This window comes from Taudactylus pleione, unplaced genomic scaffold (genome assembly GCF_031769625.1).
Source record: "Taudactylus pleione unplaced genomic scaffold, aTauple2 ptg000471l, whole genome shotgun sequence".
Classification (NCBI taxonomy): domain Eukaryota; kingdom Metazoa; phylum Chordata; class Amphibia; order Anura; family Myobatrachidae; genus Taudactylus; species Taudactylus pleione.
This window is the reverse complement of record NW_028284873.1, coordinates 621-27,349: the sequence shown is the minus strand read 5'-3', so window position 1 is coordinate 27,349 and position 26,729 is coordinate 621. Positions and strand designations below refer to the sequence as shown.

Genomic DNA, 26,729 nt, shown 5'->3' with positions numbered 1-26,729 from the left:
TATCACATGCTCACACACATACACACTAGGATTAGTTTTTGTTTGAAGCCAATTAACCTACCAGTATATTTCTGGAGTGTGTGAGGAAACCGGAGCACCCGAAGGAAACCCACACAAGCACAGGGAGAATATACAAACTCCACAGTTAGGGCCGTGGTGGTAATCGACCCCACAACCTCAGTGCTGTTAGGCAGTAATGCTAACCATTACACCGTCTGTGCTGCCCCTTCCGTAGATGTACAATGACGTCATCTGCCAGTGTCCAACGTAATGCCCTACCATCCAAGTGGGCATAGAGGAGGAATATGTTCTTGCGGGGAGTGAAGCGAGCCCGCAAGAGGGCGACTTTCTTATTTTTGTGGAAAGTGTGGGCAGAAATCTCCACTTTTGCCCTCACGCCACTTTCAGGTACAGCTACTGAAGGGGTTTTATGCTCTTCCCTCTCAGGACCGGCACCGCCTACAATTAACCGGAACTTCAAATTGCTGAACCCGGTCACGTGACATTAGCCCCGCCTCCGACATGTCACTCTCGCGTCGTCTGCGCATGCGCAGCCCTTCTGCGCCGCTTCCGGGATCCCATTCCTGTGTGCCCACGTCATCACACCTCTGCCGTGTGTACAATCAGTGCGTGTCTGTTCCCCCCCCCCTTCCTATCCCCCCTCACCCGCCGCGTCCCCAGCACCGGGGCCCACTCTGTCCTTGCTCCCAGCCAGCCGCCTTTCACAGCAGCCACCGCCGCCACCATGAATTTCCTTAGGGGAGTGATGGGAGGTCAGCAGAGCTCCGGGGTGCAGCCATCTGGAGCCGAGACGGTAAGTGACAGCAGCCGCCACTACCTGCACATCACACACACTCACAGTCCCCACAGTACTGGTACTCTGACCTCAGTCGCCGCATAGCCTCAGTGCACAGGCTAGCTGCTGCCACTCATCATCATCATTACTATACTGTGCAGCCTACAGTATTAGGGGTAAAACAGCAGTCGTGTATGTGTATACATATATGTGTGTGTGTAGAAGACTGCTATAGATCCTAATACTGTAAGCTGCCAGCACAGTATAATAATGATGATGAGATATGAAGACACTTTATTAATTTTTTGGGAATTCACCAAATACCTTTTTTTTTTTTTTGCTGCAACATAAGAGGTATGCAGTCGGGATGCAACGGGCGAAATCCCGTCCATCGGCATCATGACTGTCTAATCCCGGCAAGGGTCTAATGACGGGCGTCGAAATCACGAGGCCTGTCATTTTACCTACGCCGGGAGTCCGGCGTCCTGATCGAAGGTAAGCCAGGCGCGGACAGCCGCGGGGGAAAGGGGGGGGTAGGTTAGAGGTTCCCGGGGGGGGGCTTAGGGTTAGGCAGCCCCCCGCGAGGGTTAGGGGGGTTTAGGGTTAGGCACCCCACCTGGAGACTTCGGTTTACGCAGTGGGGAAGGGGGGGGGGGTTAGGTTTAGGCACTTGGGAGGGGGGGTAAATCATACCGATCTCTCATAAGGCATATAATGTGGCATCTCAATGATAAGCACAAGTCACCATTTATTGTATGTTTATTTAGGCCGAATACGTTTCTTAAGACAGGTCGCCCAGGCATTGCTACATCTTTATGATTCACTTGTTTCTATCATTTATAGTGTAACCTGACAAATAGAAAGTTGTTTATGACATTTGTAGCAATAGGAGCACCTAATTAAATAATGACTTAGAAAGCGTACACTAAGGACTGTGTTATAGATGCAAAATGTTGCATGTTGTAAGTGGCTGCTCTTCTAAATTACCTAAAATACATTAGGAATAAATGTATATGTCTGATGTTGTTTGTTTCCCCCATCATACAAACTTCAAACACATTTAAATATGGTCTAAAGGTGCATACACATGTAAAGATTTTCTGTTCAACCATCCAATTATTTGGCTGGAATGAAAATCTGGTAAGGTATGAAAGCAAATGACAATCAGCAATTTGCTCCCAAACGCCGGAAAATGGACAAAAACTGTTGTTTGAACAAATTGTTTAGCTCAAACAATTAACAAACTTGTCTGAACGACCATTTTCATCTGTTTTCTGGCATTTAGGAGCAAATTGCTGATCATCAGTTACTCCCATATGTTACCAGATTTTCATTCCAACCAATCAACTAGCTGGATGGTTGGACAGATAATCTTTACGTGTGTACCCAGCTTTTGACTGAATTGTTAAAAATGCAGTGCAGCAGAAGAATTCTCCCTGGAGTGCTGAACATTCAGACATTTGTATACACACAGAAGGGTCAAATGTCATTCATTGCATTACCATTCAAAAATCTAATAACGTATAATAAGAGTTCTGTAAAGAAATTATTTTTTTTTAAGTTAATTTAAGTTGTACTTACAAGAGAAAGAAGCAATTTGTATCTTAAAGCAGGCCTGCATACAATTCTCCAAATGTCAGCAGCTATTTTTTTGTTGACCTGAAATGTATGACCCTTGTGTACGTTCCTGCTACTAAGCAGTTTGTAGACAAGTGGCAGCATTGAAAGTAGATGCATTGTACAGAAAGTATTGCTAACATATTATACACATAATAGTGTTGATTTAATTGTTTTAATATTATATCCGGTAGGTAGTTAAATGGTCGACATTTGTTTGTTGAAGGCATGATGCTGAGTGCAGAATGATAACATGGATGTTATTTAATGCATGTACGCTGTTGGCATTAGAACTGTAAACATGATGGCAACACTGTAAAAAAGCATTAAATATCATTACTTCTGTGTTGGCAGTGTGCATTTCACATTATGCTGTCGACATTTTGACAGCATAAATGTGATCAAATCATACCTATCCTTTAAATCCAGCAGATGATCCATCAATAAATCAGTGCATGTAAACAGTAAATGCATAGAAAAAGCGTCCCGTTAGCAGATACTGTAATTAGTAAATGAAAAGGTTTTGTAACCAATCGTATGAAGAAGCCGACAAAACTATATGCAGATATAAATGGCTCTTACGATTGGTAAAAGTGCTGCCACCAGCAATCGTTTGATTCAAAAGTCACTGGAAATAAGGTGAGCCTGTTTGTCCAATAAGATGATCCAGATCACAGGCTGTGGAGGACCGCAATGCTCTCTCATCAGTAGAAGTGCCATTAAATGCTTGCATAGATCCATACTGGTCTGCTTCTTGATAGCCAATCCTGTAATGCAAAGTCGTAATAGACAAACGGCTCTGACACGTTTCTTCACTAATGGAGCATACACACGGTCAGATTTGTCAGATGAACGATTTGAACGATTTTTGACTGCATTAAAATGAATGGAATCGTCCAAGTCTGACTGCAAACACATCAGATGTCAGATATCGTTATCTGACATACGGGAACGCGCATTGTAGATCGTCCATCGTTCAAGCATGTCAGATATGTCAGATTTTCCGTCAGATCTGAACGACTGAACGATTTTTAAATCGTTATCGTTCATATCTGAAGGAAAAATCTGACCGTGTGTATGCACCATATTTCAGATTTCTGCAGTGGGAAATGTCAGAAACTGTAATTTTATCGGTTTCATACTTTAAAACACTACAATAGATATAAAGGTATTCACTTTTATACAGGGGGAAGGAGAAGACTGTGCCAAGAGGTGCCCCCCGTACCCTCCCCCCTCCTTCTCGGAATGAGAATTATGGGAGGCTGGCAATAGGTGGAAAGTGGTGATGAACAGTAAGGTTTTTATATTTGTGTCTGTCGAAGTGTTCACACTGCATCAGCCCCAATATGACAGAAAAGGAAGCTTGGAACACATTTAGTGGATATGCCCCTAAATTACTAGCAAAAGATAATAGGCATAAGTGAATATATAGTAGTTGTCAGAATTCCAAATGATCCTGTTGTAATTACTGCTGGTCCATAGAAACTTTGATACTTTGTTTCCTTTTGCTGGGAAATTTACTTTGTAACACTGCTATATGCTGTGTAACACAACACTTGAAAAAGTGGACGACACACCCCTCCCAGACAGTGGCCAGTCCTATATTGTGTTTATTATGTGGTCAACTTGAAATAGTTATCAAAGTTTATTTCCATCGTATCAAAATGTTATACAATATGGGAACCATGGTACTCAGAACACGTCCCATAAATGCCTGCATCCTATAATGACTGTTTTGGCCTTACAGGTCCTTGTCCTTCACTTTCTTTCCTTCTCAGTACATCATAACACTCCCTCTTCTCTTTATCATTTTATTATGTTTTATTTGATATACTTCTAAAATGTGATATATGTAAACAATGCTTTTGTACATAATGTTTGATTATGTACATGGTAAAATAAAGATATTTAAAAAAAAAAAAAAAATGTGGACCAACCCTTTATGATGTTTTCTTGTACTGTCTTGGGGTAGGTTGGGTACGGGATGCCGGCACTCACGAGCGATCAGAATCCCGACTCTGGCATCCTGTCAGGGTCACAATCCCGACAGAAGTATGAATGTATACTCTCCTCCTACCCCTAATACTCCCTCCCCACAGCCTAAACCTAAAGGCCGGTATACACTAGACATTGTCTAGTATATATCGACCTTGTCAACGACGGGACCTGGCGAGGTGCCGGCATTGGCAAGTACATACACACTTGCCGAGCTGGGGCTATGCTGTATTCGGCAGCATGGCCCCCGCTGATGATATCGCCGACGGGCGATGTCACTGACGACGCGCCCGGCGGACCTCCACCCACACAGCTTAAACCTAACCCTAACCCGCCCTCTAGTGTCTAACCTCTTACCCCTAACCACAATACTTTCTGTCGGAATGCCGTCAGCGGGTTTCTGACTGGTGTCTGGATTCTGGCGTTCACCTAGCATTTAAGGTTGTCTCAATAAGTAAAATCAGGTGTTACCATTGTACAAAATCAAATGTTCTTGCTTGACTCTATATTGTAAGATAATTTCTCCAGTGTCATGTACGTTATAAACGAAAGCATGTTATGGGCAGGCCTTTGCCAACACAGTTCCTTATTCATCTTGCTGCTTGCAGCTGTTGTCGGAATCAGAGACTACAGAAAGCAGAACATGTGTTTCGCCATTTGGAAATATATGTAAATGGAGCTGTTTCCCTTTATTTAAACAATTGTTTTGATTTTTTCAAAGTCTTTTGTGTAAAGGCTTTGTTGGTGTAATGAGTAACAAAACAAGAGTCTCTCTCATAAAATGTGAATGTTTTTATGGTCTGCATACAGGTTCCTTCCACTAGTTTCCAAGCTGAATATTTTCCATTTCTGCATGAGCATTTTGAAGCTTACAAAACAGCCATCACAAGTGATGTATACCATTTGAAATATTTTAACTATTTAACAGCTTCCCGACTATTTATCTGGTTCACATACATGTTTGAGTCTTATTTTTTTTGTGTGGTACATAATATGGTAAGAGTCACCAATCTGGTCACATGCAGATTGAGTTTTGTCAAATTAGTGTAAGAAATTACTTTCCTTGTTGTGATTTTATTTGTTTTGTAATGTTTTTGATGTTTTGCTTTTAGGGAGTATCTAAACATTTTAAGGTGTGTATCCACTAGCAGACTGTGAAACGACTGCACGATTACGACATTGTAATCGTGCAGTCGTTTCAGTCTGTGCTGTGTCTACACTGAACGTTCAGTCGTTCAGTGTATGCACCCTCCCTCATCCCCGAACATGGGCAGTGTTCTCCCCAGATAATGTTTCCAGCCGAGTGGCATCAAGAAGTAGCAGGGTGGGGGCCTTCGCAATAATAAAATGTTTTAAATCCTGGCCTTATAATGATTTAAACTTGAAATAACAATTTATATATTAAATTCTCTTCTTCTTAGAGGCCCAGATACTGTCCCCACTTGCAGGCTACACAGAATATATTTTTTATACAGCTCTACAGATACTGGCCCCACTTGCAGGCTCTCTTTAATCAGTTCAGGTGACTGTTCTTGGCTGAACTTTTATACAGGAGGAAGGATCTTTGCCCTCCAGCCTGACACTGCCCCTGCACTGTGATAGGCAACTGCCCCCCGCCCCAAAGCCAAATCCCCTGCTTGGCACTCTCTCCTGACCCAATGCCTTGTCCCCTGCCTGGCACCTCTCCCTGCTCCAATACCGCGTGTCCTGCCCGGCACCTACCCCCGCCGCAATGCGCCGTGTCCCGTCACCTGGAACCTTCACTAACATATTATTATTGCCAGCGGACACTGAGCCTCCAATGTGAAGAACATGGTGTCGTATCCGGTGTCCGTGGCAACAAGGACACATTGGGGGTGACCGGGAATGCGGTGCATTGGGGTGAGGGGAAGTGCCGGATGGTAGGCTGTAGGGATGTGCTCGGATAGGTTCGAATTTGCACTACGAGTTCGGATTTTTCCCTCCAAAAAACAGAACTCAGAAAGAGGCAAAACGTCATCTTGCATGGACAAACATCCTCATTCCTGGACGTTTGTCCATGCAAGATGACGTTTTGCTTCTTTCTGAGTCCCGTTTTTTGGAGGGAAAAATCCAAACTCTGCATGCAAATTCGAACCTATCCGAGCCTGCACATCCCTAGTAGGCTGTTTCTGCCTGGCGATGCGCCCGCAGAAAACAGCCTGGGGAGAACACTGATGGGCAATCTGTCGTTATCGGCAGATTGACCAGCATGTTCGGACGATGATTAATGCCGGAAACGACCAGCGGGAGCGTGCATCGCTGGTCATTTCCGACATTAATGTGCGCGATTTGTGCCCGATTACAGAGCGATTGCACGATTACGATGTCGTAATCGTGCAATCGCTCAGTAATGTTGCGTAATGGATACGCAGCATTAGACAGCTTATCCATTTAAACCTTCACCCACGCTTCCTTCAAATTGAGCATCATTACCTTATAAGTCTTTATTTTGTCAACTATCCTTTCTCATTTCAAATGACTAGTGTTATTACCCTATATTTTGTTAAATAATTCAGGTTCACAGTATGATTGCTAGAGATGACCCTTTCTTATTGGAAAGCACAGACCTGTATTCAGTTGAAATATAAACAACCTATATTAAATGACCAATCTTTATTTAGATGTTAAGGGACTGATGCAGATATAAATGCATGTCAACTGGATTGCATGCACAGAACTAAATGGGTATTTTCACCCATATAATGAGTTGTATGCATCTCTGCAGCCAGACTTCCACACACATAATTAGTTTGATACCCAATATCACAATAAGTACTTGCACCGGACCTATCCTTTGTGCAAAAGATTACGTCTAAAATACAGAAGTTTTTACGCACAACTCTGTATAACACGCGAGACAATTATTATGTCCTTACTGAATATTGCCTTTGTGAAACGCCCTTTCAGTGGGTTGCATACTGGATGCTGATGGCCAGAATATCGACAGTGGCATCCCGACAGAATCCCAACAGATTTCTGTCAGTATTATAACCCTTACCCTAACCCTCCCCCTAAACCTCCCATCCCGCAGCCTAATCCTAACCCTCCCTCTCGCCTAACCCTAATACTTCCGCAATCTGTCGGTATTGTGATTGTTGGTATCCTGACTATCGGGATGCTAACCATCTCCTTTCAGTGGAGATAAGACTGCATTGGGAATGGCTCTTCATTGCCCGTACTTACATAAGTTTGGTTCCTGAGCATGCAAAGATAAGGATGGTATATTCAGCAAAGGGTGTATGTTCAACTGTATTAGCACCAGAATGTGGAATTTATATACTCTTTAGCAAATAGGTCCCCTGTGGTACCTCTAAAGCTGTCCATACACTGAATGACTTGTTCAGAGCAACTGGTGAAATTACTTTTCGGAAATGTTTATCGTTCTGTGCATGGGCATGTACAGTACTCTTTCTCAGCCAAAAAATCAGTCTGGATTGTCTGTCCAATTCTCTCAACTGTCGTTCAGCCAAGTGCTGGCAGAGGCACTCCGATTATTGAGCCTTTATTCTTTACCTCATCCATGTCGGCAGCATAATTGTCTGCTAAATTGTCTGTCTCCCTCTCTCACCCTTACTGCATTTTAATAAATAGTCTGTGATGATCTACAAATGCTTCACAGTGTTCCTTTTCGCATATTAAACTGGTTTTCTTAATAGCATTTGCAGACATTTGTGTAGTTGTTAGGCTGGTATGTTTGTGTTTTTCATTAGTATTTCATTGCTTCCCCCACTCCCCAGATTCAGAAACTGTGTGACAGAGTTGCCTCATCTACATTGCTTGATGACAGAAGGGATGCTGTACGAGCCCTCAAATCATTGTCAAAGGTTTGTTTACTATAATACACAAATTAATGTGTAGTTTCAGCTGTATTGTATTTTGGCGCTTTTGTAATTTTTAAGAAGACTTATCTGAGAGCTCATATTAAATATTAAATACTGGGTGAGTGGCCAGTAGCCACCACCTTCACATCCTGTTCATTCAGAAGAACCTAAATAGCTCAGACAATTAACCTTATGTTATGCTAATCTAGTCATTTTGACCTGGTTATATTGCTAAATACTCTTATCTCTTAAATACTTTATCTCGCCGACTTCGGGCATAAAACAGTGGCCTATGTATAACAAAACAGGAAGTATCACAAAGTTAAGGGTGCATACATACGGAACGATATATCGTTACAATATGATCGATATCGTTCAACGATCTATCGTTCCGTGTGTATGCAATGAACGACCAACGATGTGCACTCCCGCTGGACGATAATGATATCGGGCATGCATGCAGGCCAATCTGGATGGTATCATGAATTTTCCATAAGGGTTTGCGATCCTTGGTGATATTTTTGGTGTGTGGAGGTACAATATGGCTCATCCAGCACACCAGGATTTTCAAGGGAGATCGTTCAGTGATATTGTTCGCTGAACAGATCGTCCCGTGTGTACCCAGCATAACAGGTTATATTAAAAGGCATTCTACAAAAATAAAAATGATGCTTGGTCTGTGCATAAGATACAGAGCCTGTGCTTGGTGTCCCCACCCAATGATGTGTAAACGTGTACATAATATCATTGTGAAACTCAATGGCAAAGCCAGCAGGAATACTTTTGAATTGTTACAGCAGTTTAATCTAGGGAAAAGAACAACAATATAACAATGGGTATTTTTGTGCTTCATGACGTTAAATGATGATGATTAAAATAAAGACACTTTTTGTGAATATGCATGGGTGAGCTTATTTGTTTTCCTTTGCTGGAAGCAGAAATATCGCCTTGAGGTGGGCACTCAGGCCATGGACCATCTTCTGAATGTCTTACAGACTGATCGGTGAGAAATACATTTTCTATTTTCATGGTTTTGTATAGTGGCATAATGGTTACAGATCTGAAGTATGGCATAAGCAGCGTTCACTCTAGGTGCAGGGTGCAACATGTTAGATAGTAGCTGTAGCAATAGTAATACAGGACGTCTACAATTTTGCCCTTCAAAATGAATATATGCCCGCCTCACTGATCTGCACCCTGCACCTAGAGTGAACACTAAATAACATGTTCAGGTTTAGTGTAACAAGATCATTTAGTAATGCCAGAGCACAAGTATACCAAATGGATACATATAGCTTGCTGCTGTACATTAGGTTGTCAAACAACTTCTTGGCTGATTCTGGGTCACTTGTGTGAGGTACCCAGTTCTTATTAAAAACTCAACATATTGTGCTTTTATTTTCTTTTTTAAAATAACTCTCATATTTCTATAAATACAGGTTCATTTTGCACATCTATGTTAAGTATCATAAAATGAACATTGTTATTATGTTTTAGTTTTTTCATAGAGTTTCAAAAGCATTTAAAAAAACAGGAAAAAAACCCATGATGTTAGAAAGTGTGTGAACTAACTGGGTTTCTCATTTCAGTGCGGACTCAGAAATCATTGGCTATGCTCTGGATACACTTTACAATATAATTTCTAATGACACAGAAGACACAGGTAAGTCTCTTCTATGTGTGTGCAGTCATCCATCTAAATCCCTTACCACTTGCTGTTACCGTGTAAAATTTGAGTCCTGTTTATTGCCATCATCCATTTAAAGTCACTTTCTTGCATTATTCAGCTAATAGAAGGTGCCTGTCTGTCTTACAGCCAGAAGTTCTTTTGCCAAATGCTTTTCACTCGAGATACTCACATTTCCCATATAGATATATTAATATATTGCACTATGTGACACAGGAACCGTATTGCCATTTAAGGAATTGCAAAATAAGCTGAAAAACAAATGTGGAAAAATTTGGGTATTCTCCCAAAAATATGGGCCGATTCAGCTCAGTGCAGGTGTGAGGGAACAATTGTGATGCCAGAACAGCATATTGCGACCTTCATACAGAATTTAAAACCTCTTTAGAACTTGGTACCAGAATCAACATGTCATACACAGAAAATATCCAATGGGAACACTAGACATGCAACAAATAAGGATTTTTTTTTTTACCCCTGGAATAAACTTCCTTCCTTTTTTAACATTTGCCAATGATGTTTGATACGATAAAGAGAAACTATAGATCTAGATATATGGTTATATGAAGAGAAAGATAGATATCCACAAACACGGTTACAGAACTGTAAACATTTAACACTATTTACATTTGCTTTGTAGTTTAGTGTAAACTTCTTTTTAATACCCATTTTCAACAAGAGGTGGATGATTTATGCTTTAGAACAGTTTCTCAAAAAAATTACGTTCTGATAAGCTCCTTAAACAATTACTGTTGTACTGTTATTTCTAGTTCTATATTGCATGTATGTAATCTTAATGATCATTAAATACTTTTATTTGCCTCCAATCACACAAAAAATTAGTATGCAGGTATTCTAATAAGATGGATTTAAAACTGTGGGTGGGATGTACTAAGGCTGCATTCCCCATATGTATCAAGCTCCGGAATGAGAGAGCTTGTTAGTCAACGCCAACTATAGATAGCGTTGCCTTATTGAACCCTATGGGCTTCTCTTCTCAACGTTCACTGAGAGGAATTCAGTCGGACCCCTTTGAGTGTTCCCCGCGGCGCACATGTCGGCCGAGAAAGCGCAAATAGGACTCCTTAGTCATAACCCCGGAAGTCCTGTCATCGCAAAGGAGCCTGGCCTTGATCCCTGCCCCCGTCTGCAAACGCAGTTCACCAGCACCCTTAGCATTTCCACCTTTCAGCCAATGAGGAACAGTTGGCCCTGGCACACAGCCATGGGCGGCAGGAAAAATATGTGCAGAGAAGAGTGGCAGATAAGGCCCCCAACCCCAGAGATGCTATGGCCATAGGCCCAGGGTACAGCTTGGGACAGTGTATAGAGTTCGTGGCCGGTGGGGGGAAAGAGACACTTGCAACGATCACAAATACTAATAGATAATAAGATGGTTTGCACAGTCTGTTATACATTTTACTTCTCCTTGTTAAATCATCACTTTTGAACTTGTACATTTCTCAGCAGCATGCTTGCATAGAGATACAACTTTGTTGCACTGAGAGCGTTAAGTGTTTGTGGCTTCCTACCAATTTCTGTAATGAACATGGAAGGGCTGGAGACATGAATCTATAGTACAAGCTTTTCAAACATGTTTGTGATGTGTACAGTGGTTGCTATTTGTGATCACACTGTTTCCTAATGCTTCACAGTTAGGCACCTATTGTTTAATTTTACATAGTCGTAGATCTAAATATAGAAGGGAGTGTTTTTTTTTTTTTTTAACTCCTCACGTGAGTGCATTGTGTGGCTCTATAACCTACGGACTTCGGAAATAAGATGCATACTTCTCCCCTCCAGAAGCCAGACGAAAAGTTAATGTAAATAATTGGCAAATCTTGTAACTGTAAATTGGGGTAATACGTTTCATAAAGAAAGATATAATGCTCAGCATTCTCTGTAAAAAATAATGTTTAGGATTGCATCAGCATAAACTGTTCTACAATATGCTCACTTACAAAGAACCTGTTGTAGGGTATTCCCACTTACAGAGAACCTATGTTAGGGTTCGCCCACTTACAGAGAGCTGACTCTAGCCTCTGTTCTCTGCACTGAAGGACTCTGGGCTATGGACTGCTTGACTTGTGATCCAACTGGCTTGTTTGGGGTGGGGCTACATTTCACCACATGTGTAGAACAGGATTTATTAGGAAGGTGCTGCACAGAAGAGGAAAACACCTTTAAAATGAGGCTGACAGTAGAGAAGCTATTGACGTGATGATCTTTGTGCCTTGCCCCCTTTTTTTTTTTCTTTTTTTTTTAATATAATTTTTTTGTTGCTTGATTTGAAAACATAGAAATTTACTCCCTGTTACTCTATTTGCTCCCTTATGTTTCCCTTCCATTCCTGTACCAAATTATATATGCAGTTGGCCGATTCCATTCTTGGAGCCTTCTTCCCAGGGATACAGGTGATCTGCCACCTAGATCAGTACTGCTTCTGGCAGGCAGACAGGCTGCTTCTGTTGGTCAAATGGCCTCACTTGCATGCACATAGCATTGTCCTTTCCCTGTAGCTGTGTGTCTCACACTGTGGGCGGTTACAAATGTGCTTATTTTTCCATTGTGTTTTTAAATGGAAATCTGTGCTGTTTGTAGTGCATGCTTTATTTATTTATTGAAATATCAGATGTATCCGGGTAGCATTAACACTGTCTAGCAAACAAATGTTTGTTTTCTTCTTTAATTAATATTTTATTTCTGCTTTGCAGTTAGGCATAATGAATTGATGTACATTTGTTAAGTTCTAATGGGAGTGTAATTTAGTCCTATTTTAACCCAGCGCCCATGATTTGCAAACATTACCAGCAGCCTTCAATGCTGCGTGCCTGCCTTAAACAAAACAGCTGCTGCCTGGTTAACATGGCATGAAGTAATCATCCTGGGAGTGGTTAGAGTGTTCATTATTCTCTTCAGTTGGCTTTCTTCTGTTGTAAACTTATCATCTTTTCTTTCTTTCATGTCTTCCTTTGCAGCCGAATCTGAAGGTAAAATGAGCATCTTTGTGCATGCGTGGCCTTATCCCCTGTTCCTCATGATCTTTAACTGTCCTACTGCTGCTGCTCTACCTTTTGTCTCTATCTTGTTCCATGTAAACACTTTTGAACTTAAGGAAGTAAAAACAGTCACATACTGTACTTGGCAAAAAGATATAGCTAAAGACTGTTATTGGTATTACCTTAAGAATAGTGTTTCAAAAAGCTTTAATACTCAGGGCCATATTCAATATGGGGCGAAAAGTCCTTTATCGGTGATAATTTATCGTCGATGACGTAATTATTTCCAATATCCCCATTTTCAATTTCATTGACTTTTCGACGGTGGAAATAGTCAATGTAATAAAACGGGGATAATTTTTCGCTTGCCTTTAGCAGTCGAAAAAAAGTGCAGAATTGGGGTTTAGGGGTGCAGGATTTAAAAAAATAGCCTGCACCCCAGGGAATGGTCCCTAAAAATGTTCTGTGTTAAAAAAAAAAAGTATTAAAAAAAAATAGGGACACCCCAAAAAATTAAGTAACATTTTGGGGTTTAAAAAAAAAGAAATAGGGAACACACTTCTAAATTAGTGGAATGGAGTCCAGAGGGGTTCCCTTATATGCAGCAGGTGTTTTCTTCATTGCGGGTAGTAGCAGCTTGTGCATTTTTGCTGAATTTTTAAAAATCATTTAAGGGACTTAAAAATATGCTTGAACCCATTTTCAAGTACCCCAAATTTGATGGGTATAGTTATTTTTCCCCAAAAAACTTCTAAATGCTCTTCTGCATCACCTTCTACCAAGCCGCATTTATGCACCTGGCGCGGCTATTTACAAACCCGACTTTCTTCTGCAGGCAAAAACGGGGGTACCCATAATGCTCCCCCATGTCTGGACATCTTTAGGGGGTCCTAGGATTATTTCCCGAAAATTCCCATTTATTTCTTTCGCGGATCCAAGTTTTGCCGGGTCCTGATTTCGCCTACTTTGAAATTGAATACGGGGAATAGCGGGCACGTGCGCAATACTTTTCCACCTGGAAAACAGGCGAAGGAGGCGAAAAGTCCAGCAGGCGAAAAGTCTGGACTTTTCGCCTCATATTGAATACGGGCCTTAATATACATTTTGTGCTTGGATTCATTACTCACCAATGGAATGCAATGCAAGTCAGTTCGTGCCACCTGAAAATGTGAACTGTGTAAAATTTGTCACATTGCACATTTGCAATTGTTTAGAGGCTCAAGTCAACCACATCTCATAAGGTGCATATCCAATAGCAGCTATTAATGGACGACTGAACGATAACGACATCATTATCGTTCAGTCGTCCATTAATCGTGCATGAATCGGGTACTAAAATGTTGGAAAGGACCAGCGATGCCCCCTGGTCGTTTGATATCAATCATACTTGTACATCAATCATACTGTTTGCCCGGGTCGCCTAGTGGATGTGCGGCATTAGATATGTATCCAATTTTGATGTAGATGTATTTTTAAGATTTAGGTGGCACATCACCTCAAGTTTGTCAATGACAGCTGCATTGTTTTTTTTTAAATTGCAAATCTTGAGTTATATGCAGCTAAAATTACAGACACATAAGTTCTCAAACAGATGTTTACATCTAGGCAAAAGTCTAAATTTTTACACTCAGCTCAATTGGGCCCATGGAGATGAAAAATATTCCATACTTTTTTTTTTCAGTTATTGATTAGTTCCTTTAATGATTTTTGATTGGGGCAATCGTTGCAGGAAAAAAGTATGTAAAATTCAGTTTAAAATTCAGCAATGTTGTCCCTTGTAACCTGAACTACGGTTCCTTAATATAAATAATTATGCCAGTTTTATTTTGGTCCTCAGTGGTATTTTTAAAATTTCTATGCTTGCTTTTAAGGTTTTTTTTTTTTTTTCTCTTTTAAATATTGTTTTTCTTGCTTTTAAAAAAACGAAATTTGCTGCTTTTTATAATTTCTTCTCGCTTTTAATTTTGCGTATTACAGCTTACATTATATTCCTTCAAAATCAGTTACTTTATTACGCATTCACATACTTGCTGTTCTCCCTTTGTAGTTTTTGTCATGTTTAGCAAATTTTTTAATGTCATTACCAATCACTGGACACCTTTACTTGCATACTCTGAATCACATAATACGAATTAAATAGCCCCTGCATCAAAGTGAAACTGAAGATATTCTATGGGGGTGCTTAGATTAGTGTACATCATGGGATAGCCAGGCAGGGAAATGTTGCTACTTTTGGCTAGCACTATGTAGTGTTTTGAGTAATAAAAAAGTAATATTTCCTTCCTTCCCATAATGGCTGTAAATCTGTGCAGATTGTACAAGCTTCCGCCGGGACTTCGCGGTAAATGAAATCTGGTCCCTAAACAGAGTAGAATAATTTTTTCTACTGAGGTTATTTTAGTAATAACTTAATCCATTAAGTTTTATTACATAACACCAGCCATTTTTAGCCAATGTTTCCCCATCGATCTCTGTTGTCAATGATTTAGCCCAGCTGACCAAACAGTACTGGCAAAAAATTGGCTTTATTTACATCTGTGGCATAGGACTGAAAACTTGGTCAACAGAAAAATATTTACATAAATCTAATTGATGAGCAGCAGTTTTTAGCTGATTTGTATTTGTTTGTGAACCAAACTTCAAAACTTCTTAAAAAACACTCCAAGGGCGGTTGGAAAATAAAGCTGTAAAAATCACAATTGTAGCTTTAATTGTAGTGTGTAAAGATGGAGTTTGTTATTATAAATTTTGTATTAAAGATGAGATTTAATTCCAGTAGTCCCTTTTATGTTCACACATGAGTAAATCTGTATTTGTATTTGTTAATACTCCATTACAGTTTTATGTTGGCAAGGACAAAAAGGGTGGTGTGGGCTGTGTATTTTGTTTTTTTAAAATGGTTACATCCACTTCTGCTACTGACGAATATTCAGTGTTTTATATCGGAAATGGCTGGGAGGAAGTCTACATTCTGCCCGCCGTGGTATGTGCTGTAATAGAAAATATTTTTGGAAAGGCTCTATCATTTCGTTTTTCCTATTTTTATAAGTTATAAATATCTTCTTTGCATTATTCTAATCCTATTTATATCAAAGCTCAGTAGTATGACAGGGGAGGACTGCTTGTCCCTGGTGTGAAAAGTCTAGAAAACCCTACTGCATACTCACAATCCAATGTGTGTGTTGGCATACACATTTGCATACGACATCACTATGAATTGACAGTGTCAGCGATCCATGGGTGTTTCAGGGTGGAGACTGGGGGGTGACCTAAAGTCATCACCTAAAGAGTTGGCATAGGCGTGTTATGGGAATGTCATGGTGCATGGGCGTGTTTTGGCATGCAGCTCTGTTCTCTTTGACAGCTATACAGTGGCCATATTTTGAGAAATTTCAAAGGAAGGCTGGGCACCAGGCAGGGGCTGCTTGGGTAGTCGATTTTGCAACTGATTGTGGAGAGAACAGATCCACCAGCGCAGTTAAGCATTGCTCACATATGCAAACTGGTCGTTGCGGGGTTAGCTCAGCTCATCGCACGGAAGTACTCAAGAGGAATGCTAAATCTGACATTTGCATATTTTCACACTTGTGAATCCTTAAAAAATCTCAGCCGTGCACACTATTTGGGGAAGCGGTGGTCTTGTCAGGTAGTAGATCAGACATAATTTAGGTGCATCCGGTTCCATATTCAATAATTTAATTGGGTGCGAGTTTGACTGGCACGCAGGTTAAACTGTGGGTAAACTCGCACCTTGTAATGCCACTTTCATTACTAGGTGCCTTCACAGATCAGTGAGATCCATGAAGGCATCTCTGAAAAAACTATTAGTGTTAAAATAAAAATAAAACAAAATAAGGTGGGGTCCCACCCTAAAAGCACTACCAGCACTGGGCCATGTGAGCCGGTCCTGGTTGTGAAAATACAGGGGGGGAAAGATGTAGGGGTCCTCCGTATTTGCAACAACCAGCACCAGGCTCCTTGAGCCATTTGTGGTAATACAGGAGACAAAATGAGTAGAGGTCCCCCCCATATTATCCACAACCAGCACCGGGCTCTTTCTAGCGGGGGTGTAATGCCACAGCCATGGGACCTGATTCATGAGGTCCCCGAGCCAAAGCATTCATCACCCCACGTTAGGCAGCCAAGGCCGGGGATCCCTGGGGAGGTGTAGATCCCCATAATAAAGGTGGGAATCGCGAGGTTACTAAAGTCAAAGTGGGGAGCCACTCATTGGCTGAGAGGCGGAGGCCCGCCTCTATCAGCCAGTGAACATTTAGCCAATGCATTTCTATGGGAAATGCAGCGGCTGGAGCCTCATTTGCAAAGTACCATCCTTAGAGGACGGTACTATGTTCGATGGTGGTGGTTTTAACTTTTTTTTTTTTTTTTTACACTACCAACTCGGCACCCACCGTGCCGGGGATTGCCCCGGACTATCAGCCCAAGCCTAGGGTGTCCTGGAGAGGGGGGACACCTTTATTAGGGGGGTCTCCACCTCCCCAGAGACCCCTGGGCTGACTAGCGTGGAGTGATGAATGCTTTGGACGGGAGACCCCATGAAGCGGGTCCCACGGCTGTGGCACTACACCCCAGCTAGAAGGAGCCCGTGCTGGTTGTGGATAATACGGAGGACCCCTATGTCTTTTTCACACAGAAGCCTTCGGATCTCACGGATCTGTGAAGGCTTCTATCTAACTCACACCTGCTCAGGCTAAATTCGCTAGCCTGAAGCAGGTGTATTATTTTGCGAGTTTTAGTTAAGTAATTCGGTGCAAGTTTAAAATTCGGACTCTATTACATTGGCCGAGTTATATGTTTTCCATGGGAAAATATCTGGATGCGGGTTTGGCCATTGTGAGTTGCGGGAATGTGAGAAAGTTTCAAGTTTGCATGTTCTTGCACACTATTACATGCGCGAGTTGTAAGAAATGAGAGTTTAGTGCTAAACTCGCACCCTCTTACATTCCGCTTTTTGTCAGTTCATAGGGGGAGATTCAATTAAGTGTGAAACACATTGCATATACTTTTACTGAGACTTAATTTGTCAACACCTATGAAATTATTAGTCACACAATGAGCATTGCGTCTTGACTAGTGCTTCATATTCCTAGTTTTTGATCATACCTCTGTATAGTAGATAAAAATGGTTTTCGTAAAGAAAATATTGTATTGTTTTTCCATCTAAGAACTAAGCTATCCTGCAGCATTTGTCATGGTTATGTGACCACAAGAGTTTAATGTTGCTATCTTGTTACACACAGACACACACAAGTACAGGTACTTAACTCAACTCTCACTCATCAGTTATATGTATCTAATTTGCAGAAAACACAGATATGCGTTTTCATAGAAGGGCAAAACCTTCAAATCTGTTTTCACTACAATGTCTATTTCAGTTACTCCAAACACATACTGCTTCACCCACTTTTATTTTCAATCATCACACAATGCTTTCTGTTTTATAAAAAGCCTTCCCCCTGTGTCTCTCACATTGTCCTCTTAGCACCCTCCCCTAATCTCTGCTACTTAAACCATCAATAGTATATGTTATTAAAGGTTATTAGTGATCCTATGTTTTGCTGCATAGTCATTGACGTTTCTTATATAACCTGGACCATGTTAGCTTACTTATATGAATACACAAAAAAAAATATACAGACTAATATGGTTTTCTGCAACGTTTGCCTAGTTGCACAATATTGCCAGTGACAATGAAGTGTTTGGCTAGCATATAATAGTAAGTTTATAAAATGGCGAAAAGCAAACCATAGGAAAGTACATGTAGAAAAGTCTCTAGCTTCCAGTTGTCTTCTAATGCCAGGTGAAGTTGCATGTGTTGCCAGTATGCGCAATGTAATGTGTGTCCTTAAAATTTATTATTATATTGAAATTGCAATATTTAAATTCCCTGCAATGGTTTTTTCACTATCAGACCACATTTCAACAGATTTTACTACACATGTCCGATGAATGGAAATTATGCATTACATGCGTGCTGTGCTTCGGAAATGTAATCTCTAGATTGGGATCCTGCATAAATGACTAATTCGCTTGCATATGTCGTCTGAGCCAATTATCAGTGACGTGCAGAATAAGAAAATAAACTGAATAAGTGACAGATGCAAGTGATTGGCAGTTGCCTCCACTTAAGCCACATATATTGCACTCTGTAATAATAAGAAAATACAGGATGGTGATTTTATTGGGGAGCAAGATCCCTTACTATAGCCTGAACCAGTCCCAGTGCTAGACCCTGTACATGGGGTAAAAGTTATTTACACTGTAATAGAGAGACTCTGTACATGGGGTTTTCATCCATTCTATAGTGACTACCATCCCGATGCTGATCAGCAAAGTGACTCTATGGGGGAGGAGAGCCACACATTAAAAAATAGAAATGCTTTTGCTGGAGACAATTCAGCCACACTGGTACATATTTGCATATGTGGTAGGACTTCCCCGTGATTTTAAGTACTGGGACAGAGTTTTAGCTTTGGTGGCCAAGGTGATTATTGTTCCCCCCCCCCCCCCCCAAGGACACACTGCACTTGCCTCTTTGTAACCCCTCCATTCTCTCTATAAGCCTCAGAACAGACTTTGTGGTCACATTTATGATGTGGCAAAGTTTTTGGATTGCTACAAATTAGAAGCAACCGAAGCCCCATCTTTGAGGGCACTTGCCAATAAAATTTGGCACAAGGCCTCAATGGAATATGTCACTGCCCTTCTCCATGACACTGTATTAAAATTCCACGCAACCTGGGATCCTTGGTGCTCTACATTCCACAGATGGTCACCCAGAAAAGTTTCTTGCTGTATTATTTTTTGTTTTTGTCAACTATTATACTAAATAGATTAAAAAAATAAAAAATACAAATGCTTATCCTACAGGAAGCAGCTAGCAGCATTCTGAAGCTTTGGGGCTCTTTCCTACCCGTTCTACCAAGAGTTATAATGACATAATTTTACAGTAAACTTTGATTACATAATTGACCCCCAGAACCTTTGTTCACCACGTTATAATATGTCAAAATATGTTCTTTCTTCTTCCTTAATCCATCATAGTCCCAAAAAAATAGTTTTAATTACTTCTTATTGCCAACATTTATCATTCAGTGTAAATAGCTGTTCTCACTGTAATAATTGGTTAGCCTGCCTCTGCGGTACTGCATGTTAAACTCTTTGGGGGTTGGACTATAACACTATGCACTGAGAAACAGTACAGCATGGGCTATGTCAGAGGTTCCCAAACTCTGCCATTACAGTCCAGGTTTTAAGGATATCCATGCTTAAGCACAGGTGACTTACGTAATACCTCGGTCACTTTGATTTATCCATCTGGATTCAAGCATGGATATCCTTAAAACCTGGATGGTTATGGCGTAGTTTGGGACCTCTGGGCTATGTGATGGCAATAGAGTCAATCAGAGTGCAGACAATGTGACGCTAGCTACAGCTGTAGTTGTTAAAAATACTTACTACCATGCTTGGTATTGACATTGAGCTGTTATTTCTGGTTGTAGTAATGTGATCATCCTAGAGTGACTGTAGTGAATATATTTATATTAGTTGATTTGTGTCTGTATTACATTAGTTTTCACCTGTTAGGCTGGATTTTCATCCATTGTTCATTCTACAATTTGTATAATGCTAGATAGTTATATGGTGCATACACACGGTCAGATATGAACAATAACGAATGTAAAAATCGTTCATATCTTTGACATGTAGGGCATGCATCGACGAACGATGCGCGTTCTCGCATGTCAGATAACCATCTCTGACATCGACTGTGTTTGCAGTCAGATTTTGATGATTTCATTCATTTTAATACTGTCAGAAAGCGTTCATCGTTGATGAAATCGCTCAAATCGTTGTAAAAATCGTTCAATTATTCATCAAATCTGACTGCGTGAATGCACCATAATGGTGCATACACAGTTAGATTTGTCAGTTCATCGATAACGATTGTTGATGAAATTGTTCAAATCGTTGTAAAAATCGTTCAATGAACAATTTCTGACAGTATTAAAATGAATGAAATCGTCCAAATCTGTCTGCAAACACAGTCGATGTCAGATATCGTTATCTGACATGCGGGCACGCGCATCGTTGGTTGATGCATGCCCTACATGTAAAAGATATGAACGATTGAACGATTTTTACAATAGTTATCAATTATATCTGATAAGAAATCTGACCGTGTGTATGCACCCTTAGATTTGTAATTTGCTGAAGTGAAAAAATAATACTCGTTAGAAGTTTGTCTGCCAATTTAGTATGTTGGTTATTTTAAGTATATTGCAAGTGAAACATTAAAGACTTTAGCCTGTCCACAGCAACACAAAGAAACACCAGAACAAGTAACATTATATAAACTATTCACACATTTCTTATTAGAGGAAATACTTTAACCTGTGGAGATGACTTCTAGTGTCTCTTTAGCATATTTTGCTTGCATCGCTGTATTGCCTCTCTAGCATGTGCCCCAATGTTTGTTTTGCAACTTCTGTTACAGAAGAGAACCAGCAAGTACAGACTGACGATCTGGGAGAGCAGTTTACAGAAATGTTCATTAAACAGCAAGATAATGTCACGCTCTTACTGTCTATTTTAGAGGTAAGCCCTAGCAATACTACAAGTACTGGAATTTGTTTCTCCACAAGTGCATATACCTAAAAGTAAATCCAGAATAATAATCTGATATCTGTATGTCATAACTCTCATAAAGTGGCAGGGCTTGGAGAACCGCTAAATTTGAAATTAAGTTGTATTCTATATAAGTGTGACTAACAGCCTTCACATATATAAATGCAAAATGTATAGAATATTATTGGAACTGAAGATGCACATTATTTTAAGTAAAGCTTGTGTTATATTTTTTTTTATTCACTTGGAAACCAATACCCAGTGGCTCTGACTAGATTTGTTGCTTGCACTCAGATACGCAACACTAAGGGGGGAATTTAATTAGGCACCGGGTTTACCTGCAGCTAATTCCGCTGCCCGAGTTAGTTAGCTGCGGGAACCCCACGTGCTAATTACCAGAGGCAGGATTTTTCCTCGGAGCCTCGGGAACTGGGAGTTAAAATGCAGAATCTGCATTTCAGCGTGTGGGATAACCCATTAATTGTGCACTTTATGTGGAATCAATGGGTTAGCATACATTAACCCATGGTTTACCATGTGGGGAAAATGCTAATTTAATTGAAAAGCTATTCCACGCGCTGCACAGTCAATTAGTCATGTTAGAGTTATTATTTTTTATAATAGGGTGCACCTGGCTCAGGTAGCGAGGTGTATAGTGGACCTAAGCAGCAGTGTTTGTGGTTGGAGCAGCCAGGGGTAACTCCTGATATATTGCCGCATACTCTCCATCAGCAGTACCTAGTTTGCGCATTCACTGTTGCTAGTGTCTGGACATAGATTCCTGGACAGATTTTGTAAACATGATATTTATGATGTCACATCACCTGTGAATTCTTTTAAAAATATTGTTGTAGGAGTTTGATTTCCATGTACGCTGGCCTGGTGTGAAATTACTGACCACTCTTCTGAAACAGCAGGGACCTCAAGTTCAGCAAATTATTTTGGTCAGTCCAATGGGTAAGTGAGATGAGCTGGACTTACTTTTCTTTTCTTGTGTAGTTGATCCATTATGTATAAAAAAAAACACTGAAATCATAATATTAAATATTGTTTTGGACTGACTTGAGACGTGTATCCTAAATTATTTGCTGATGTCATGCTTCATGGAAAACACGATTGTTTCTTGTATATATCACATTCCACTATTTTCAAAATGTGTTTTTTTTTTTCTTTTATAGGTTGAGATTGTAAACGAGTTAATATAGATGTATATTGTTGGTTTACTGTTGAAATTATAGAAATAATTTTTTAATTATTTACAGGTGTTTCCAGACTTATGGATTTGCTAGATGATTCTAGAGAGGTGATCCGTAATGATGTAAGTCATTCTCAAATTAGTTTAATTTTTTTTCTCATTTGGGAATTATAACCTGGGACCTGTATTTTTCTTGATCCCCCACTGACAGGTGAAGCCAACAATTTAGGATTTTGACCTCTTATGCCAACCAAGTCGTTTGAGTAAAACGGTGATGACACTGTCCTGGTGATGGTCCGGTTATGATTCCTGGGTTGAGGGTTTGGGGTAGTTGGCAAAGTGGTGACGCAGAATAAAGCACAAGCTGGCCACCAGCTATGCTGTTATTGTGCTTTAAAGTGTAATTATCAGTTGGCTTTGATAATAACTCTATGTAGTGGTTATTCATTTTCTGAATTGAAATACTCAAAAAGTTTCCCTTAAGCTGGTTCTCTGCACATATTACATTCAGGGTTCAATGAGACTGAGCATCACCAATGACACTGAAATTTACACAATGGTAAATATCTTTATGACAGAAAATTGTATTTAATAATTTAATTTAATCATTTAATGACCACTTAACACCTCCCTGCAGTGTGCGGGAATGCGCTTTTATAAAACCTATGTGCTGTGCTTTTGGTAATAGCAGCACAAGACTCTAGAGACTGTCAGAAGTGGGTATGATTGGTGCCTTATTGCTTGGTCTGTTCAATAGAATGCAAAGTAGTGTATAAAGGATGCGTGTCTTACACCTCCTGTATCCCCACCACCAGTGATCATGTGCTCACCCAGATCCTTCTTCCCTATGATGGTGATAGTTACATGTTGGATATCAAATTAGGGGAAAACAATTAAAGATATAATTATAGAAGCATGCTAATTGGTTAAAAATGAGTATGCTATGGGGTAATGCTGGTCTCTCCAAATTGGGCAAGTTTTACAGATGAAAAGTTTTACTTTAGTATGGTGTCTGAAGTTTGGGCCATGTATACTTGGTAGGACATCTAAAGACTTTTGCCATATTAAATTAGTTTTAAGCGTTCCCTGCTTGGCAGGATTGGGTACTCTAGGGTGGTGACCACTTTGTAAGGTGCTCTCAGTATGTTGGCCCGTCCTAAGGACTAACTGGGACATAAATAAGAAGAAAACGTGTGAATTCTCTTGGATGGGGGTGGCTGCACATATTGGTGGGGTCGGGGGGAGGTATCTGGTATGTAATGTCCTGTGGCAAATTTCAGCAAGTTCATATTTCTCCTCTATAGAGTCTACTCTACCCCGGTGGGTCCCTGCAATATGGGTCTTAGTAATAATTCCAGATGCCCTAGGTATGATGCTGAGTGATGCAAGCTTATTGTAGGAATGTGATGTGATAGCCAATATCTGAGACTGTATGCACGACATGCCTGTTTTACCTACTCGGGCTCCTAAGATTTGTCTATTTGCTGTAATTTTTGAGGAAGCCTCAACTCTTAGGTATGTGCTTGTTCTGGTGACTCTGACCAAGGTCATATTAGCCAGATGATGGAAGGCAGTGGAACCACCTGAATTAATTCAATGGAAATCTTAGATCTGTCTGGTCACAACTTATATAGTACCCCAGTCATTAGGGAGATATAATAAGTTACTTGACAGAATATTGATTTGTGGAATGCCTACATAATTTTTAGCTCTATCAGATTGTCTTTGTACAGTAGTATTGATATTTACTTTCTTCTGCAGGGTTTATTATTGTTACAGCAATTAACAAAAAGTAATGCTGCCATTCAGAAAATTGTAGCCTTTGAAAATGCTTTTGAGAGACTCCTAGACATCATCTCAGAAGAAGGGAACAGCGATGGGGGTAAGTGTGTAGCGTTTCAGTTTAATTAACCAATAAACAACTGTAGCTAAAGTAAGAATTTCTTAATATTTTTATACCTTTTTTTTTTTAAAATTGATGTTAATTGGAACATTTTCCTTTGCTACTCATAAGCTCTAAAGTATTAAACTGTTTTGTTTATGGTTGTCCAATAAGGCTGTATAAGGTGTTCGGACACTAGTCAAGTGAACCATATAAACCTTGTCACTAAAGCTGGGCATACATGGCAAGATAAAATGTCTGTCAGACCGAGAGACATTGTATCTGGCAGCCTGCCAGCCGCAGATGTCCGCGGCATACACTGTAAGATTTCTCTCACAGTGTATTAGCCCGACATCCGCGCTCCGCCCCAGGGGGAGGAGACATTCCCCTGTTCCTTCCATGGGAAGGAACACAGGAAATATCTGTCTGTCGGCTGCAGCAGGGCATACACTGCCCGATGCGGCCGACAGTTTACCGGTTAATATCGCATCAGATGGGCATGCTGGACAATCCGGCATGTCCGACCAAGCAATATTTAACCCTCGGTCGTCCCCCCCACACGCTACAATTACCGGGCGATCCGCGGATATCTGCTTGATCACCCCGATAATTATAGCGTGTATGGCCAGCTTAAGGTGACTAGTTGATTTCTTAATGCCCCTCAGTCTAATAGAGCATGATTCCCTTGTGAGAACACATCTGAAATATCCCCATATGCTGTTCAGATACTACAGCGTAATCTTATCTGATGAGGACTACACATGAGCATATGTGGTAATTACTAGGTATCCCAATCACCTGTAAGGGGCTCCAGGTAAGGTCTCAGTCGAGTTTGTGTTTTTTTTTTTTTTGTTTTTTTTCATGGGTAAAATTGCCATAATTAATAGCCAGTTGGTTATAAAATGACTAAATTGGGCAGCAGAATGTGTTTTGGGGCATCAGTTAAAAAAACAAAACTCAATTCTGAGATACATTCTGTAATCTAAAACTGCATGTATATTATATAAATACATATTTAAAATTTCTAAGGTAGTATACAGATAAAAAAAAATGCTTTTTTGAAGGGAAATGCTTAATTAGAAAACTTGATGACTTTTATTGGATGCATGCTTTATGATAAAAAGTCCTTTCTTCTGCCAGCATTGCTATAAAGCAGCCATAGTGTTTGTGAAAGAGGAATAGCCTTGATTTTTTTTTTTTTTTTCAATTATATTTTTTCTTGCATGCTGTTGTGTAAAGTTCAAGATCCCAGTTTTAGCTATATATATACACACACACACACACACACACACACACACACACACACACACACACACACACACACACACACACACACACACACACAGAGTCAGGTGCATAAATATTGGGACATTGACAGAATTTTCATATTTTGGCCTCTGTTCACCACCACAATGGCTTTGAAATGAAACAAACAAGATGTGCTTTAACTGCAGACTTTCAGATTTAATTTGAGGGTAATTACATCCAAATCAGGTGAACGGTGTAGGAATTACAACGGTTTCTATATGTGCCTCCCACTTTTTAAGGGCCAACAGTAATGGGACTATCACTCAAAAGCTATTTCATGGACAGGTGTGGGCTATTCCCTCGTTATTTCATTATCAATTAAGCAGGTAAAAGGTCTGGAGTTGATTCTAGGTGTGACATTTGCATTTGGAATCAGTTGCTGTCGACTGTCAATATGAGATCCAAAGAGCTGTCACTATCAGTGAAGCAATTTTTTCATTAGGCTGAAAAATCAAAACAAACCCATCAGAGAGATAGCAAAAACATTAGGTGTGGCCAAATCAACTGTTTGGAACATTCTTAAAAAGAAAGAACGCACTGGAGACTCAGCAACACCAAAGACCCGGAAGACCACGGAAAACTGTGGTGGATGACAGAAGAATTATTTCCCTGGTGAAGAAAAACCCCTTCACAACAGTTGGCCAAATCAAGAACACTCTCCAGGAGGTAGGTGTATATGTGTCAAAGTCAACAGTCAAGAGAAGACTTCACAAGAGTGAAATAAAAGGGTTCACCACAAGATGTAAACCATTGGTGAGC

At 40.3% G+C, this 26,729-nt stretch overlaps 1 protein-coding gene across 1 annotated transcript; it reads left to right on the top strand.

Moving 5' to 3' along the window:
• Window positions 1–523: 523 nt before the first annotated feature.
• USO1 (USO1 vesicle transport factor) lies at window positions 524–24,662 on the top strand (the record flags this gene model as incomplete). Its single annotated transcript, XM_088448918.1, has 10 exons — window positions 524–814; window positions 8,167–8,253; window positions 9,189–9,253; window positions 9,840–9,913; window positions 12,310–12,351; window positions 12,916–12,927; window positions 21,455–21,555; window positions 22,440–22,542; window positions 22,848–22,903; window positions 24,542–24,662. Coding segments are annotated over exons 1-10 (730 nt in total), but the record flags the coding sequence as incomplete, so codon positions are not given.
• Between the last annotated feature and the right edge of the window lie 2,067 nt (window positions 24,663–26,729).